This window comes from Rhincodon typus, chromosome 12, assembly GCF_021869965.1.
Source record: "Rhincodon typus isolate 14 chromosome 12, sRhiTyp1.1, whole genome shotgun sequence".
NCBI lineage: Eukaryota > Metazoa > Chordata > Chondrichthyes > Orectolobiformes > Rhincodontidae > Rhincodon > Rhincodon typus.
The window spans coordinates 3,096,202-3,115,932 of NC_063343.1; the positions used below are offsets into that span (position 1 = coordinate 3,096,202).

At 45.8% G+C, this 19,731-nt stretch overlaps 1 protein-coding gene across 2 annotated transcripts in view; it reads right to left on the reverse strand.

The window, feature by feature from the left end:
• Positions 1–1,055: 1,055 nt before the first annotated feature.
• The window catches only part of LOC109924043 (GDNF family receptor alpha-4-like), a 43,840-nt gene continuing 25,164 nt past the window's right edge, over positions 1,056–19,731 (reverse strand). Inside the window, exons 2-8 of one of the 2 annotated variants that reach the window (XM_048603714.1) lie at positions 18,224–18,505; positions 17,410–17,502; positions 14,505–14,853; positions 13,594–13,703; positions 9,344–9,478; positions 3,648–3,793; positions 1,056–1,852 (exon numbers count right to left, since the gene is read on the reverse strand). In XM_048603714.1, coding sequence (XP_048459671.1) covers positions 1,682–1,852; positions 3,648–3,793; positions 9,344–9,478; positions 13,594–13,703; positions 14,505–14,853; positions 17,410–17,502; positions 18,224–18,505 — 1,286 coding nt within the window. In that variant the 3' untranslated portion in view covers positions 1,056–1,681. The remainder of the gene's footprint in view (positions 1,853–3,647; positions 3,794–9,343; positions 9,479–13,593; positions 13,704–14,504; positions 14,854–17,409; positions 17,503–18,223; positions 18,506–19,731) is intronic. The other variant, XM_048603715.1, reaches the window with a different exon arrangement.

Below are 19,731 nucleotides of genomic sequence, written 5' to 3' on the forward strand. Positions count from 1 at the left end.
AAGACAAGTAGTTTTGCCAGGTTATTTCTTAAACATTAAATTTATACAGCACAGGGAATGCCACCATTTCCTACATCATAACAAATGCAGCATCAGACTCAGATACAAACAAGTTTAATGTTTTAACGAATAAGTAGCCATAATGTGGAGGTGCCGGTGTTGGACTGGGGTGGGAAAAGTCAGAAGTCACACGACACCAGGTTATAGTCCAACAGGTTTATTTAAAATCACAGGCTTTCGGAACGCTGCTCAGTTCACCTGATGGAGAAATGCTCCGAAAGCTTGTGATTTCAAATAAACCTGTTGGACTATAACCTGGTGTCGTGTGACTTGTGATCTTGAATAAGTAGAGGTGCAGTGTCAGTGACATCTGTGTAACATTGGAACAAGCTGACCTTACAATATCACCTTGATGAGTAGTTACAGATCGTTGCTTCAACAACATTACGTAGGTACTGCAGTGAGAACTGGTCTGGATTTGACAACAAGTACCGAAGAATGTTATTTTTCAGTGAATGGTATTTGTTGAGTTCAACCGCTGCCTAATGAGCTACAAGTTTTGAATGGCCCAAACTACTTACTGTAACACAAGGATCAGATCATCTCCACGTCTCATTCAGTCAGTGAATATTGTTCATCGTGTAACTGGTACCAATGACGCCAATGAGAAACAGCAGATCAATAATCACAGTCATATCTCTCAGTTTCAGAGGGTGGGACACCTCAAATTGAAAACGCGACATCCCAAAATGAGATATTTCAGACTAGGCAGAGTACTGTAGACCTTCCCAGCCTTTCATTTAAAGGATAACTGATTATTTTTTAATTCCATTCTAGAATTATAAAGTCCCTACAGTGTGGAAGCAAGCCATTCAGCCCACACTTACTCCTCCAAAGACCAGCCCCCTACCCTATCCCTGCATTTCCCATGGCTAACCCACCTAGCCTGCACATCCCTGGACACTACAGGCAACTTAGCATGACCAATCCACCCTAACCTGCACATCTTTCGACTGTGGGAGGAAACTAGAGCACCCAGAGGAAACCCATGCAGACATTCAGAGAATGTGCAAACTCCACACAGACAGTCACCCAAGGATGGAATCAAACCCAGGTCCCTGGTGCTGTGAGGCAGCAGTGCTAACCCCTGAGCCACTCTAACTAATGGGAAAATCGATCACTGAAACACAATACCTGTACTCACATGTAGACATGGTCCAACTGAAAGACAAAGAGCCCCACTTTCCAGAGAAGGGAGAGTGTTGAGTGATCTGAGTGTAACCACTGGCTGTGCTAACATATTCTTTCCAAACCTGCACTAAAGGAGGGAAATAAATGGAAAAGGGAAATGTTTGTCAGGAGATCCACCCACTTCATTAAATTGCTTACATATTCTTGTTGGCTGTGATGGAAATTAATGTGAAGAGATTTTGGCTTGTTATGTACTTCAGTGAACCTGAATACACTGATAACTGATACGCTGCAGTGAAATAAATTAACTCTATTTCCAAATGATGCAAGAAGACTAGTCTGCTGGATATTTCGACAAACTATTTTCTCAGTTCAAGTTGTATCTTAAGCATTTGTTTTCTTTTCGAAGCGATTGTGAGAGAGCTTGCAAAGAAGAAAGTGTCCACCTCTTTTTCTTTCTGTCTCTTTACAAAGTCTTCGTTACGTCCTTTCAAATGGAGTTCTCTGTAATGGTCATGAAGATATAGAGTGACGTGATGGTGCAGGGTACTGTGACAGAGAAGCTCTGGGTAGCAGTTCCTGAATTCACCTTGCAATCAGTAGTTTTTCCAGGCAGCAACACTTTCTGAGAAACCTTTAGCTTGCTCCCAGGATCGCAGTCCTGCAATGGAATTAGACAATGAAAGAAGTCCAAATTGTAGCCTTTGTATTGGATTCAGAGCATGATTCTAAGTTGGGAGTCTCCTTGAGTCATGTTCATAAGTGCTAGATTAAATAGCGCATCCTGATAAGGCAGTCCATCAGATAGGGAGATGCAATAGATAGGGAAGCCTATCTTGATCTCTGAGGCACATTATGTGAGGGATTGGGATGGCAGGACTGACATATGAAAAAAGACTGGATGGACTGGGCTTGTACTCGCTGGAATTTAGAAGAATGAGGGGGATCTCATAGATTCATATAAAATCCTGATGGTACTGGACAGGCTAGAAACAGGAAGAATAATCGAGCCATTGGTGAACTCCAGAACAAGGGGTCACCGTCTAAGACTAAGGGGTAAGCTTTCAGGACTGAGATGAGGAAGAATTTCTTCACTCAGAGAGTTGTGAATCTGTGGAATTCTCTCCCACAGGAAGCTGTTGGGGGCAGTTCATTAAATATATTCAAGAGGGATATGGCCCTTGTGGCTAAAGGGATCAAGAGATATGGGGAGAAACTGGAATGGGATTCTGTGATTGTATGATCAGCCATGATCACATTGAATTGTGGTTTAGGCTCGAAGGGCCGAATGGCCTACTCCTGCAGCTATTTTCTATGTTTCTCTAGCTCAAGGTTTGAGATTTTCCCTTCCCAGATCTTCCTGCTTGCCTGGATAAGGGACAAGGCAAGAAGGAAATAAGAACCAATGAAGTGACTATTCTTCAATGTGGACTCTATCCAATCTGAGATGGCATTACTTCCTCACAATGCTGCTCAGTGACCAGCAGGAGGCAATGTCTAAGAGTATGGATCTGTCTTTCTCCAACGTTCCACCACTTAATGCAGGGATACATCGATCTCCAAACACTATGGACTGGAAAGCAAGTGGGTACCATGTAGCTGCAGCAATACAAGGAAGTCCTTTACTTTATCATTCACGGGGTGAGGGCATCGCTGGCCAGGGCAGCATTTATTGCCCATCCCTAATTGCCCAGAGGGCAGTTCAGAGTCAACTACATTGCTGTGGGTCTGGAGTCACATGTAGCCCAGACTGGGTAAGGATGGCAGTTTCCTTCCCTATACGTCATTAGTGAACCAGATGGGTTTTTCCAACAATGGATTCATGACCATCATTAGATTCTTAATTCCAGATATTTATTGAATGCAAATTCCACCACCTGCCTTGGACGGGATTCGAACCCAGACCCCAGAATGCTATCTGGATCTCTGGATTAACAGTCCAGCAATAATACCACTAGGTCATCAGGATAGAAAGACCCACGTGGCTCACTTAAACAACTGTGATGAAGAGTTGTAAAGGATATATCATTCACACAGAACACAATGCTTGAAAACATGGTGTAGGCAGGTTCAATCCAGATACTCAAGAGAATATTAGATGTTTATTTACATGGAAACAATGTTCAGGGTTATGGGACAAAGGAAGACGAAATGGCACTAAGTTATAATGCTCTTTCAAAGAGTTGGAGAGACACCAAACTGCCTCCTCCTGCACTGTAACAATTGTGTGCCCGCTTTCAACACTTAAAGGAGATATTTGCTGTCGACCTTCCTATCGCTGAAAACAAACCCAATTCTATCACAGGTTTCCAATGGTTTGCTTGAAGAAGGAGCAGCACTTTGAAAGCTTGCGATTTCAAACACACCTGTTGGACTATAACGTGGTGTCGTGTGACTCCTGCATTTGCATTAAAAGCATTAGTTACAAAATAGATGGTCAGAAAAAAATTCTTTACCTGATTCGCTTTTAATTTGGCATCAACACTTGACCCATCCTTGTCTGGGAAGTTGAAGGGTAAGTGTTGAGTAAATGTTAGTGCAGGCTCCTTGCTGTCTGACAGATGAAACAGCAAAGATTTGGTGTACGAAAGTATAGAATTTCCTGTAACAGACCAAGCCATGCAAAATTCAGTCAAAGGTTGAGAATATGAATAGGAAATCAATCCAGTCATTTAGTAGGGAGAATGCTGTCCTTACTGTAGATTGACAACAGATTTGGATATATAAAAGTCATCAGTCTAGGGAACCTTAATTAATAACAGTGACCATGGGTGCTGGGCCCCAAACCAAATATAAAGGCCACTATTCAAATAACCCCATACAAGATCATTTCTAATCAACCTATTTACAGATGTGATGGCACACCTCTAGAGCAGGTGGCACTAACACCAGGACCTCTTCGCTTAGAGATAAGGGCATTACCACTGTGCCACTAAAGCTTGTGGCAAATAATACAGTTATAAACATCTTCACAGGAATCAGCTGTTCACCAGAAGGCTGGTAGATGTTTGATACTCTCTTCCACAAATGGCAGCGGATTCTGGATCCATTGTCAATTTTAAATCTGAGACAGATAAATTCTTGTTAAGCAAAGATGACAAGGGATATGGGCCAAAGACAGATATATGGAGTTAGGCCACAGATCAGCCATGATTTTATTGGATGGCAGCCTCCAGGGGCTGAATGACCTATTCCTGTTCCTATCTCAGGTGATGACCCATTCAGACCCTGAGGTGAAAGAATAGCACTCGCTTCCACAGTGTCACTCTTGTCCCTGAATCTAATCCCTATAGAAAGGCTTCTTTTCCTTAAATATGGCATTGTATCACAAGCAAAGCCAAAGGTTGCTGCCCATCCCAATTACCCTTGAACTGAATAGCTTGCTCAGCCATTTCAGAGAGCAGTTAAGAATCAACCACATTGCTGTGGGTCTGGAGTCACATGTAGGCCAGACCAGGTAAGGGTGGCATGATGGCCTTCCGAGTAGGACATTATTGACCAAAATGGGTCTCTATGACAATTAACAGTAGCTCCATGGTACTATCATTGATACCAGGTTTTAATATTCCTGATTTATTAATTGAGTTTTAATCTCCCCAGCTGCCATAGATTTTGAACCTGTGACCCCAGAACTTTAGCTCTGGCCTTTGGCTAACAAGCCAGTAATTCTACAACGTAGTCATCACCCTGCATATCCTTTACTACTTCAGACAAATTGTTCACTAAACTAAATGATGTTGTTCATGGATTTAAGCATAAAGTACTCCCAGTTGTTTCTCTTGTCCCTCCCTTCCTCAGCTCTGAGGACATACAGACCACAAACACAAAACCATCAGCTCAATGAGATATGGCCTGAAACTGGGAAGAGGTTGCCCTGTAAGAGTAGATCAGAACATCGGGCTGTTCAGACTAAGGTCCAGATATGTGTTTCTCATTGGGTACACAACACATTTGTTCAACATCACTCAACCATCCCTGTAAGAAACTGATATTCTATTACTTTGCTATTGGATTCTTTGATTAAGATTTCACAATGGGGTGGCACGGTGGCTCAGTGGTTAGCACTGCTGCCTCACAGCCCCCGGGACCTGGGTTTGATTACACTCTTGGATGACTGTGTGTCTGGAGTTTGCACATTCTCCCTCTGTCTGCGTGAGTTTCCTCCAGGTGCTCCAGTTTCCTCCCACAGTTCAAAGATGTGCAGGTTAGGGTGGATTGGCCATGCTAAATTGCCCCATAGTGTTCAGGGATGTGCAGTCCAGGTGGGTTAACCATGGGAAATGCAGGTGGCAGGGATAGGGTAGGGGAGTGGGACTAGGTGGGATGATCTTTGAAGGGCTGGTATAGATTGAATGGGCTGAATGGGCTGCTTCCACACTGTAGGGATTCTATGCTTTCTATTATTAAAGCTAATTGGATCCCATGGTTTGGAATGTAGGTCCTCATTACATGAATCACTACACCCCAAGCCACAAGACAGAGGGACACGGAGATATGGAGAGTTTAGGAAGGAAATTCCAAAGCTTTGAATCCAGGCATCTGCGAGTTCAGCTGCCAATGGCGAAGAAATGAAAATTAAGAGATACACAGGAAACAGAAGGACTGCAGGTCTGAAAGAGATTAGGGATAGGAAGCAGTGAGGCCATTGTTAATAGAAATCAAGCTGGCTGATGCGATAGAAACCAAGACTCTCCTTTGGGGGAGATAACTTACTCTCTTGCTCTCATTCTCATATCCCTCTCATTCTCCACCCTGTCTCCCAATCTATATGTGCTCTAAGACAATTAACAGGCCACCATCTGTTTCTCTTAACCTTAACAAAGGCATGAAAAAAGTCTCAGCAAGGTGACATTATTTTATTTGCTTGTGGATTGTGAGTGTCACTGACTGGGCCAGCTATTATTGCCTGTCTCTATTTGCCCCAGGGGGAAGGTGATAGTGAGCTGCTTTGTTGAGCTGCTGTGGGTAGATGCACCATGTCGTTAGGGAAGGAGTTCCAGGACTTTGACCCAGCGACACTGAAGGCAATACATTTCCAAGTCAGGATGGTGACCAGACGTTAACAGTGAAAGCTTTTCTTATGACTAAAGGCTGAAGTAAAATAGCTGGAATAATGTCCACTGTGTTACTGGCCTCGAATAGACGCACTCCGCCTCCACGCTTACTTCTTTAACCGTGAACCTAACCCTCCCTCTACTGACCCCTTCTCCCGCTTCCAACACACCCCCTCCTCCTGGACACCACCCCAAGGCCTCCTACCCTCCCTCGACCTCTTCATCTCCAACTGCCGTCGAGACATCAATCACCTCAACCTCTCCACCCCTCTCACCCACTCCAACCTCTCCCCCGCAGAACATGCAGCCCTCCGCTCCCTCCGCTCCAATCCCAACCTCACCATAAAACCCGCAGACAAGGGAGGTGCAGTTGTAGTATGGCGCACTGACCTCTACATCGCCGAGGCCGGACGCCAACTCTCCGACACCTCCTCCTACCGCCCCCTTGATCATGACCCCACCCCTGAGCACCAAACCATCATCTCGCAAACCATCCACAACCTCATCACCTCAGGTGACCTCCCACCCACGGCCTCCAACCTCATCGTTCCCCAACCTCGCACTGCCTGCTTCTATCTCCTTCCCAAAATCCACAAACCTGAATGCCCTGGTCGACCCATTGTCTCCGCCTGCTCCTGCCCCACCGAACTGATCTCCAACTATCTCGACTCCATTTTCTCCCCCTTGGTCCAGGAACTCCCTACCTATGTCCGTGACACCACCCACGCCCTCCACCTCCTCCAGAACTTCCAATTCCCCGGTCCCCAACACCTCATCTTTACCATGGATGTCCAGTCCCTCTACACCTGCATTCCCCATGCAGATGGCCTTAAGGCCCTCCGCTTCTTCCTGTCCCGCAGGCCCGACCAGTCCCCCTCCACTGACACCCTCATCCGCTTAGCCGAACTCGTCCTCACCTTCAACAACTTCTCTTTCAATTCCTCCCACTTCCTACAGACAAAGGGGGTAGCCATGGGTACCCGCATGGGCCCAAGCTACGCCTGCCTCTTTGTAGGTTACGTGGAACAATCCCTCTTCTGTACCTACACCGGCCCTAAACCCCACCTCTTCCTCCGTTACATTGATGACTGTATCGGTGCCGCCTCGTGCTCCCACGAGGAGCTCGAACAGTTCATACACTTCACTAACACCTTCCACCCCAACCTTAACTTTACCTGGACCATCTCTAACACCTCTCTCCCCTTCCTGGACCTCTCTGTCTCCATATCGGGCAACCACCTCGAAACCGATATTCATTTCAAGCCCACCGACTCCCACAGCTACCTAGAATACTCCTCCTCCCACCCACCTTCCTGCAAAAATGCTATCCCCTATTCCCAATTCCTTCGCCTCCGCCGCATCTGCTCCCAGGATGAGGCATTCCACTCCCGTACATCTCAGTTGTCCTCGTTTTTCAAGGACCGTAACTTCCCCTCCTCGGTGGTCGAGAACGCCCTCAACCGTGTCTCCCACATCTCCCGCACCTCATCCCTCACACCCCGTCCACGCAATAAAAACCAAAAAAGAATCCCCCTCGTCCTCACGTACCATCCCACCAACCTCCGGAACCAACGCATCATCCTCCGACACTTCCGCCATCTGCAATCCGACCCCACCACCAAAGACATCTTTCCCTCCCCACCCTTATCTGCTTTCCGGAGGGACAACTCTCTCCGTGACTCCCTTGTCCGCTCCACACTCCCCTCCAGCTCCACCACACCCGGCACTTTTCCCTGCAACCGCAGGAAGTGCTACACCTGCCCCCATACCTCCTCCCTCACCCCCATCCCAGGCCCCAAGAAGACTTTCCACATCAAGCAGATGTTCACCTGCACATCTGCCAATGTGGTATACTGCATCCGCTGTACCCGGTGTGGCTTCCTCTACATCGGGGAAACCAAGCGGAGACTCGGGGACCGCTTTGCAGAACACCTACGCTCGGTTCGCAACAAACAACTGCACCTCCCAGTCGCGAACCATTTCAACTCCCCCTCCCATTCCTCAGACGACATGTCCATCCTGGGCCTCCTGCAGTGCCACAACGATGCCACCCGAAGGTTGCAGGAACAGCAACTCATATTCCGCTTGGGAACCCTGCAGCCCAATGGTATCAATGTGGATTTCACAAGTTTCAAAATCTCCCCTCCCCCCACCGCATCCCAAAACCAGTCCAACTCGTCCCTGCCTCCCTAACCTGTTCTTCCTCCCACCTATCCCCTCCTCCCACCTCAAGCCGCACCTCCATCTCCTACCGACCAACCTCATCCCGCCCCCTTGACCTGTCCGTCCTCCCTGGACTGACCTATCCCCTTCCTAACTCCCTACCTACACTCACCTTTACTGGCTCCATCCCCGCCTCTTCGACCTGTTTGTTTCCTCTCCACCTATCCTCTCCTCTATCCCTCTTCTATCCGCCTCCCACTCTCTCCCTATTTATTTCAAAACCCCCTTCCCCTCCCCCTTTTCTGATGAAGGGTCTAGGCCCGAAACGTCAGCCTCTCTGCTCCTATGATGCTGCTTGGCCTGCTGTGTTCATCCAGCCCTGCACCTTGTTGTCTCGCACTCCATTAGATGTTCTCTTCCTCTGGGTACCAAGCCTGGAGAAGGTGTTGGGGACATAACACTTCCATTGGATTTATATTGGTACGTAATTATGCTCGGGAGTTTATCATTACCTTCTGGAAGAAGTTGACCAGGAAGACTTCCCGATCTAACCATCCGTTCTCAGGAAACTGGAAGGATCCACAACTGACAACAATCTCTTTGGCCATGCTATGAACACATTTCCCACGACCAGCAGGCCCTGGAGTGACAAACCCTGGGTTTCGAACTCAGTGGCCAAGATGCATGACAGACTAAACTGTTGATTACGGAGCAATTAACCTAAGCAGCAGGTCGGAACTCAATCCTTCTAGCCTTGGGGTGTTAGGTCATGTGCTCCGAACCTCACTTTCTCCGGGAGAGGGGTGGATTCCAAAATCATCCCCACAGGAACTGGAGGATAAAACAATTGGAGTGAAAATGGCTGGGGGCTGCCCTTATTCAATTCTGAGCAAAGGCTTCAGAGTAAATCACCTTTACCGCATTAATGGACTTACTGAGACAGTTGTTGCTTGTGAAAAGGTTGAGTAACACCTCACACTCCTCACGTTGATTTCCACTGTTGACACACGTGCACCATATAGAGATGTTGGAGCTGGTGTTACTCACATAGTTTGGTGTTAGGGCAGTGCCTGTAGGATACAAGAGGTGCACAGACTTCTGTAAAATAGTCCCTGTTGAACATCAAACTCCAAAGATAGAATGTGTAACAAATGCACAACTTCGACTGGTTAACCATTGAGGTCAAGTTCAAATCTTCACTTAAGTAAGACATAGAATTGCTAGATCTGTGATCACTGCCTGAGGCTTGAATTTGAATCAGAGGTGGAGTTTAAAACATGTTGAGGTTTTACTGAAAATTAGTGAGGCCTCTTCTGGAATACTGCATCCAGTTCTTGTTGCCCAGTTAGAGGAAGGATATTATTAAGCTGGAGAGGGTTCGGAAGAGATTTACCAGGATGTTGCTGGGTATGGAAGGTTTGAGTTATGAAGAAAGGCTGGATAGGCTGGGACTCTTTTCACTGGAGTGTAGGAGGTTGAGAGGTGACCTTATAGAGGTTTATAAAAGGGGTATAGATAAAGTTAATTTTGGGTGTTTTCTCCCTAGGATTGGGAATTTCAAGACCAGGGACACATTTTTAAGGTGAGAGGAGAGAGATTTAAAAAAGACACAGAGGCAAATTTGTTACACAGAGGGTGGTTTGTGTGTGGAATGAACTTCCTGAGAAAGTGGTGGATTTGGGCACAATTATAACATCTAAAAGACATTTGCATAAATACATGACTAAGAAAGGTTTGGAGGGATAGGGGCCAGGAGCAGGCAGGTGGGACTAGTTTAGAGATAGTAGGAACTGCAGATGCTGGAGATTCTGAGATAACAAGGTGTAGAGCTGGATGAACACAGCAGGCCAAGCAGCATCATAGGAGCAGGAAGGCTGACGTTTCGGGCCTAGACCCTTCTTCAGAAATGGGGGAGGGGAAGGGGGTTCTGAAATAAATAGGGAGAGAGGGGGAGGCGAATAGAAGATGGATAGAGGAGAAGATAGGTGGAGAGGAAACAGACAGGTCGAAGAGGTGGGGACCTCCCCACCTACATTCACCTTTACTGGCTCCATTCCCGCCTCTTCGACCTGTCTGTTTCCTCTCCACCTATCTTCTCCTCTATCCATCTTCTATCCGCCTCCCCCTCTCTCCCTATTTATTTTAGAACCCCCTTCCCCTCCCCCAATTCTGATGAAGGGTCTAGGCCCGAAACGTCAGCCTTCCTGCTCCTATGATGCTGCTTGGCCTGCTGTGTTCATCCAGCTCTACACCTTGTTATCTGGGACTAGTTCTGTTTGGGATTATGTTCAGCATGGACGAGTTGGACCGAAGGGTCTGTTTCCGTGCTGTATGACTCTAAATAGGGATGGGCCTACTCCCGGCTGGAGATCCAGGAACACCTCACTGTGGCCTACTGCATCTTTTGGACCCACTCTAAAGTGATTGAGTCATGCAGCATAGAAACAGGCCTTTCGGCCCAAAATGTCTATGCAGACCAACAAACACCAAACTGCACTAACTCCATTTACTTATACTTTATTCATAGCCTACGATATTGTGGCATTTTAAGTGCCCATTCAGATGCTTCTTAAATTTTGTGATAGTACCTGCCTCCACCACCCACTCAGGAAGCACGTTCCATGTTTCTGCCACCCTATGGGTGAAAGATTTTTCCTCAGGGCTCCTTTAAACCGCATACTCTTCACCTTAAACTTACATCCTCTGGTCTTAGACACGTCTGCGATGGGGTAAAGATTCTCACGATCTACTCTGTCTGTGCTTCTCATAACTTTGTATTCCTCAGTCAGATCCCCCTCAGCTTCCTGTGCTCTAAGGAAAACAGACCCAGCCTATCCAGTCTCTCCTCGTAATTGAGACATCTCATCCCAGGCAACATCCAATGCCACCCTGCTCAGAATGAGGGTCATTGCTATCCTTTGGAGGAATTCCCCACCTTCGGGAGCTGTAGGCCCATCAGGAACTGGTAGATCCCCCCCAACCCCCACCCCCCAATCCCCCAACCCCATACCAATAGTGCCGCTGGGAGCCACTGTGGGAATTTCAGCCCTCAGTGGGAGGGGAGGATCAGTCATGGAGGGGTGGGAGTAAGGTTAATGGGGAGTGCTTGCCAGAGCCTGACAGGATAGGCCCACTGATGGAGAAGGTAGGGGATTGTCTCAGCATCATGAGTCTATGCGTTTGAATGGACTCCTCCCAGAGGGTATGGATTGCCCCCATGTAGAAGGATACCCCCTCAAGCAGACAATAGGCATAATGCTATTAGTGAAGGGTGATGAATCAGTCTGTGAAAACCCCAACTGAAGGTGAAACCTAGTGCCTAGGTACAAATCTTAGGTATTAAAATAGAGAAATAAAGTAAAACTTCAACATTGTATAAATTAGGAAGATAAAGAAATAATATGTCAGACACAGGGGAACTGCCAATCAGAAAATTCAATTTCCCAACTAACTCCCCCAGGGTCAGTGCAGTCTGAGTTTCAATCTGGTCCTGATGGCCCAATCCCAATGTATGCTACATCTAGCCGTCGGAAATTCTGGGCCATTTTGTTACAGTTCCATTAAGGGTTGTATCATGTGTCCAAAATAGGATGATGATGCAGTAATTCTTATGTTGCCAAGGTCTCAGATTATTTCCAGCAAAATCATAAGCATGTGGCTTTACAATGCAGAATTATGACAATGGAGACCACTCAGTCCATGTCGGCACTAGCTCTCCAAGAGAGCAAGTCTTGTGATGCCAGCTTCCTGCTTTCTCTCCACAACCCTGTATGTTTCTGCGCTGCACATAACAGTCGAATTCCCCTTTGAATGCATCGAATGAACCTGCTTCCACCACATTCTCAGGCAGACTTGTCGTTTTTGCCCATTCAAGAATTTCCTACAAACATTGGGCTTTAGGAGTTGAGTCAGGCTGAGTTTCTCAGACCGGTGTGAGGGAGATGAAATTCGGGTGGGTTGTCCTCACTCCGTCAGGAGGGGGCCCTAAGGCACCGGCCTTTTGCCAGCCACGTACAGTTGAAGATGGGCTCCCTTGCCCGGGTTCTGACTCAATCAGAGCCTCAGCAGTCTCCATTGGCAGCCAATGGTATTGAACATCAGCCACTGCCTCTCAAGAGGCTCCATTGGCAGCGATACACTGATGTGCCAGCTGCTGGTAACCACTCGCTGTAGTATGAAGGCAGCAGGTTCCCTTTCTGATGCCATCCTCTGTAACCTTATGATCCTTCTCGCCTCCAAACCATCGCCACAGGACTGAGAGATCCAGCCTGAAATCAGATCGAAACTTCCACACATCGGTGGGTGGACCATTGCTTGCTTCTCAAGAGTCAGGACACACTCCATCCAGCCAAGTTCAGAAAGGGCCGACAAGAATGCTTCCATGGACAAGGAACTTCAGGAAGCAGGAAGTGTCACCGGACCCAAAACGTTAACTCTGATTTTCTCTTCGCAGATGCTGCCAGACCTGCTGAGCTTTTCCAGCAACTTCTGTTTTCATTTCTGATTTACAGCATCCACAGTATTCTTTTGTTTATTATTTCAGCGGGATGAGGACAGATTGGAGAAGTTGGGATTGTTCTCCTCGGAGGCTGAGAGGAGATTTGATAGAGATTTGGCAAATTGCGAGCAGGCTGGATAAAGCAGATCAGGAGAAATTATTCCTGCTCGTGAAAGGAACAAGAGCAAAACGGCATAAATTTAAAGTGACCTGTAAAAGTAGCAAGTGTAAAGCTGAGGAAAATCTTTTTTCACAAAGCGAGTAATTAGGGGCTAGAACATATGGTGGAGGCAGGTTCAAATGAGGCATTTGAGAGGTCACATTGTCCTCCATGCGGCGATGGAGATTGGAATCTCTCTCTACCCATTTTTGAGATTAACATTTTTATCGTTTTGTTTTAACAGTAAATCATCTACGTGTGAGCACACATCATGATACGCTCAGCCATACCCTTCCCATAAATATCACTTTCGTTACACTTGCAAACAGATGTCCTCCCAGCACCCCCACCACTGGTATAGTGTTGATCATTTGGATCTAAAAATTGAGTGAGGTTGTGGGGAGAATGTAGGAGATTGGCACCAGGTAGTGACGTTCATTTGAAGAACCGATGTGAATACACTGAGCTGAACGGCCTCCTTCTCACTGTTAGGCTTCAGTGAGTCTGTAAAGACCAGAGTATTTTACCAATGAGGCCCGTGTAAGACTGAAGGCAGGCATTATAATTTTCTCGGAAACAACTGCTGGCAGATCTTGGGGATGGTTGGCAGTTAGTCTGAAAGTCCACCAGTCGGGATCTGCCAAAACAAAAAGCAAGATATTATTCTTGGTGGACCAATGGTTGGATTATGGAGGATTTGCATTAACAGGAGCTTATATTTACAGTGAAAACAATCCATCAGTGATTCATATACAGGAGGCTTCTTCAATAACCACAGAGGACTGTCCAAATTTCTCCACAGGTCAGCATACAGGTCTTTGTTTATGGTTGGATGGTAGAACCTGAAGCCATCTGAACAGAGTACTGAAAGGGTATTAATAAGAAAATATAGGGAGCCTGGTGATGGCTATATGCACAGAGGTCCTTATAGATATTTTCTAATCAGCTTGCTCAGAGAGATGCTATTACACATCTCTGGGACCTGACCGGGGCCTCCTAGCTCAGAGGTAGGGTCACTACCACGGTGACACAAGAATCTGCTGTGGAACTGCTTATATACTTATTCATCCAGCAACTGGTAGAAAAACCAATAGGCGTTGGGAATTCTGTAGCATGCAAGGGAATGGTGTGACCCATTGAATTTCTACATAATTGACGTGTTTGGGAAAAGGTTCGATCCCTGAAATTCAGTACGTTGGGAGTGAATGACAAGGCCATTGGGGAATGCTCTACAGTGGCAGTGAACGGAATTTCAACAAAAGCAAATGAAAAGCAAGTTGGCTCATTGAGTTTCTACTCAGTAGGAAGGGCTTTGAAGCTAACCACTGCACAGATTATACCGTGCGATCGTCTTCCATCATCCGTAATTCCTCTCGTATTTTTTTCCTTCCAAATTCCCCGGAGTTGCCAACTTAATTCCATGAGACAGCATGCTTACTTGCAAATGAGATCCGTCTTGCACGCGTCCTGTAGACTGAGACAGTTTTGTTTTTCGGGTTCCTCGAAGGAGCAGGTCGGGACAATGGTTTGGCGCCTACGTTCAGCACATGCACTGTCTTTGCATGGGCAGAAAAGGAATGGGTATTTGTATTCCTCTGGCACAAAGTCAAAAAAGCGGCGAAGGCTCTTGCGACACTTAAGTCTGTTGCAGCCGTATCTGGAGGCAGGCTTGAGGCAGTACTTGGCATATTCGGTGCGGAACAGCTTGCAAGTGTCGTCGACATTGCACATTTGAGCAGCGTCTAAGCAATGGTTAACTTTAGAAGGTGCTTGAACTTTGGGTCCTTCTGGGAAACAAGGCGACAACAGCACAGAAACATGACTGTCATCCATTCGGATCAGAACCAATAGAATGCAACATCAAATCTGCTCAGTTTTTATAGATAAATGCAAGTGTTAAATCAAACTGGAGATTCAGAATCGCTACAATCCAGCTACACTGTTCTCCTCATGACGATGGAGATTGGAATCTCTCTCTACCCATTTTTGAGATTAACATTTTTATAGTTTTGTTTTAATATTAACTTATCTATGGGTGAGCAGATATCGTAATATGCTCAGCCGTACTCTTCCCAGAAATAACCATTATCACTTTTGTTACACTTGCAAACAGATATCCTCTCGTTCTCCTCCCAGCACCTCCCACTGGTATTGTGTTCTGGTCTCCATTTATTAAAAGGACACAGAAGCACTGGAGTATTTGCAAAAAATGGATTTGCACAATACTAGAATCACGATGTTATAACTATTTGGAAACACTTGGGAACCTTTCCCCCTAGAAATTAGAAGCCTGATAGGTGACAGATATTGGTCCTTCCAATTATGGAAGCATTCAGTGACGTAGAAAAATCAAAGAACTGTGGATGCTGGAAACCAGAAACAGAAACAGAAATTTCTGGAAAAGCTCGGCAGTTCTGGCAGCATACAGTTATAGAGTCATAGAGATGTACAGCACAGAAACAGACCCGTCAGTCCAACCCGTCCATGCCGACCAGATATCCTATATAAATCTAGTCCGATTTGCCAGCACTTGGCTCCTATCCCTCTGAAACCTTTCTATTCATGCACCTATCCAGATGCCTTTTAGATGTTGTAATTGTACCAGCCTCCACCACTTCCTCTGGCAGCTTATTCCATACACGCACCACCATCTGCGTGAAAATGTTGCCCCTTTTTAAATCTTTCCCCTCTCACCTTAAACCTAACCCTGCTAGTTTTTGACTCATCCACTCTAAGGAAAAGACCTCGGCTATTCACCCTATCCATGCCCCTCATGATTTTATAAACCTCTATAAAGTTTCCCTTCAGCCCCTGATGCTCCAGGGAAAATAGCCCCAGCCTCTCCCTATAGCTCAAACCCTCCAACCCTGGCAACATCCTTGTAAATCTTTTCTGAACCCTTTCAAGTTTCACAACATCCATCCTATAGCAGGGAGACCAGAAATGAATGCGGTATTCCAAAAGTGGCCTCACCAATGTTTTATACAGCTGCAACACGACCTTAGCATCTGTGAAGAGATAGCAGGGTTAACATTTTGGGTCCAGTGACCCTTCATCAGAACCTGACGTTTTGAAGTGCTCTGAAGATGGGTCACTGGACCCGAAGCATTAACTCTGTTTATCTCCACAAATGCTGCCAGACTGGCCGAGATTTTTCAACAATTTTTGTTTCTGTTCAATAGAGTAGACGCGAACTTCTAGACCCATCGTTGTAGAGTTCAAAATTACAGACCATAATTTTAAGGTGGTCACCAGGAAATCCAATAAAGAATTCGGGCAAAACATATTTACCGAGTCAGTGATTAGAAAGTAAAGTTTGCAACTTCATGGAGGTGAACAGTGTGCCTATATGGGAAAGCTGGCTAAATAAATGAGGGAGAAATGCAGTTAGCATTAGCCAAAGGAAATTTCATTGGGAGAGATAGATCAAATTTCTATGACTTCAATGTAATAGTTCCAATCAGAAACTGAGTGAACTAGCCATCATGCTTAGAAATTTCACTCCTTATTAACACATTATAACTCCATATCCTTCAAACATTTACTCTTCGAAAGCCTTCATACTTGTCTCTTGAACCCATTTACACAATTGGTTTTAATGGCCTGATGTAGTAACTTAATCAGCAAATCTCATCAAGCAGTTTAGATAGAATGAGTGTTGAATAATGGATGCATGGCAGTGGCAATCTAATGAAATGGTTACAAATTATACATATCAACGACCGAATCCCTAGTGAATGAGCCAAGGGCTGGAATGTAATCAAGGATTAATTATACAATAAATTAATAATGTAGGTGACGATAAACCTGGTAAAATTAATTACGGTATCTTCTCAATTTTAATTGGATCTTGTTCTGCATAGGACTTGTAGGTTTTTTTTTTAAATTTGAGCTTGGGAGATTGGCATCATTGCTACAGCCAGTAATCATTACCCATCAATCACTGGCCCAGTGAAGGTGGTGGTGTTGGGGAGCTAGGCCCGATCCACAGCGCTTCTCAGAAGGGGGCTTTATCCAGTAACATTGAAAGGATAGTGACGCAGTTCCAAGTCAAGAACAGCGTGTGGCATTTTGTTAAAATCCCAGCTCTTGTTGGTCGAACTGCAATATTCTGCAGGTCACTGATACCTGTTGGCACTGTCACCTGAACATTTAATGATTGTCATATCACAACATTTATTGAGAAATCATCTGAAACCGATTAGCAGGAAATTTGCTCACTCATTGGGCAAGTGGGTTCAGTCTCCCCCCAGTAAGATTCTTGGTGGTCTAACTTGGTGTCGTACACCTAATGCTGCATTCCTAGAACGTAGCATTCAATCACATTTGACAGAGTGCAGTACCTGACACCAAAGAGGCAAGTCTACCATAGTCCAAGACCAAGGACGAACCAGGCATCGAGTACTCATAGGGTGATGTTTCCAAATCATCGTAACCTACAGGAAAGGAAAAACAGGGAATTTCACTCTTCATTCAAACAAGGATGCATCTTCCTGCTCCCAATAATCTGCTTCCACCGCAATCTCTGAAATCCAGGGAATTAATGCACCACTCTGCCATTTCAATTGCCTTTTGTGGGATTTCTGCTCTGTATCATGGACATTGATGCTGCCAGTTCTGTTTGCTGGCCCCCATGACTAATGTTGATCAGGAGTGCAGAGACTCACTGCCCATTCAGCCTGGAATCACAGCCAGGCCTTTAAATTGTAAACCTGCTCCTCCCGTCCCTCTGCCCTGGATTAGAGCCAAGTCCAAGAGCTTTCTGAACCAATCGTGCTCGGTTTTAACATTGATAAAGGTCGGGTCATTCTTGTTTGCTTTCAGTGGTCTCTGTCAGTTTCTTGTACTGTGTGAATTCCAAGAATCAATGTCATTACATTTACAGTTTACAATAAATGGGAGTATCTGAGTCTCAACTCTTATGCACATATAATATAAAAGGGGACAATCCACTCCCATATGGCTCACTACAAATGAAATGCGTCTCTGTGTCAATTTTTCTCCAGTCTGCTGTGCAACAGGGTGAGGGGTAGGTAGATCTTTCCCTCTCTAACTCTTCCTTTTTATCTCCACCTCCCTGTCCCACACTAGTGCTCCCTCCCACTTCCATCTTCTATAGGTGATTCATTTCCCTTATCTATCCCTGCTGCAACGTACCAGTGACATGGCTTTGGTGCATGGTCCAGTAAATCCGGAGGCAGTTCTTCTCTTTCTTCATTCCTCTTTGGCACTTGCAAGCGTAGAGCTGATTGGCCTGGAGACCGAGGGCAGCAGTCAAACATTCGTTCCTGGCAGCCAGCCGGAAGGGCTCGACCCCGTGATGGGCTGTGCACCGCAGCAGGGTGCGGAATTTCCGGATGCACTCGGGATCCAAGGAGCACTGAGTTAGCGCTGACAGGCAGCCATCTTGAGTTGCAATTTCACTGGTGAGGACGTAATCTGTGGGAGAAAAGGTCAAAGTTCAAATGCAAACAACAGAACATTAAAACGTTAAAGTGACCATATATATGCTTAGCATTTCCATTCATACCTCAGCTTCTGGGTGTGTCTACCCGTGTTTTAGCATTTGTACCTCTGGCTCTGGCTGTGAGATTATTGCTTTGTATCTTTTTTGCAGACTTCTCTTGGTATTCGCTCATAGGACATGGGTGCTTAGCATTTATTGCAAGTGCCTGGCTGTTCTTGAGCTGAGTGGCTTGCTAGGTCATTTCTGTAGTTTTTTATGGTTCTGGGCAGAGCCTTTGCTGTTTTAAGCATGATGCACCCAGATAAAATGCTTTGTATGGTCCATCTCTAAAAATTAGCGAGAATCCTTGTGGCCGTGCTGAATTTCCTTAGCCTCTTGAGGAAGAAGAGGCGTTGTCGTGCCTTCTTGACCATCACATCAATGTGGGTGGTCCAGAACAGATAGTTGCTTATCGTCACTCCTAGGAAATTGATGCTCTCAAGCCTCTGAACCTCGCGCCATTGATGTAGATAGGGACGTGTCCTCCTGCTTGTTTCTTGAAGTCGATGATCAGCTGTTTAATTTTGCTGACATTGTGGGGAGAATTTGTTATCTTTACACTGCACTACCAAGCTCTCTATCTCCTTCCTGTCTTCTGCCTCATCATTGTTTGATATGCGGCAGTGGCAATGGCCTGATTTTCTTGATATTTCTAAATATTATTAAGCCCCTCACCCAATTCTACTGATAGGTTGTAAACTCTCGCTAAAAATGTACGTAAAAACAAGCTGAACACGACCCCAGCACTGAGATGTACCAACTCAAAAAGTAAAATAAAACCTGGCCTTTCCCCTTCTTTACACAGTCCAACACAATGTTATGGACCAGACCAAACCCCCTCCAAACGCAGTAAGCAGATAGCTTAGACCCTAACTTTTATTTTAGTTAAAGGCAAGTGTATGTGTAAGGTGGGGGTGTCCAAAACTAGAGGGACGTGGATTTAAGGTGAGAGGGGAAAGATTTAAAAGGGACCTAAAGGGCAACGTTTTCACGCAGAGGGTGGTGCGTGTGTGGAATGAGTTGCCAAAGGAAGTGGTGGAGGCTGGTACAATTACAACATTTAAAAGGCAAATGGATGGGTACGTGAATAGGAAGGGTTTAGAGGGATAATGAGCAAAATGCTGGGAAATGGGGCTAGATTAATTTAGGATATTTGGTT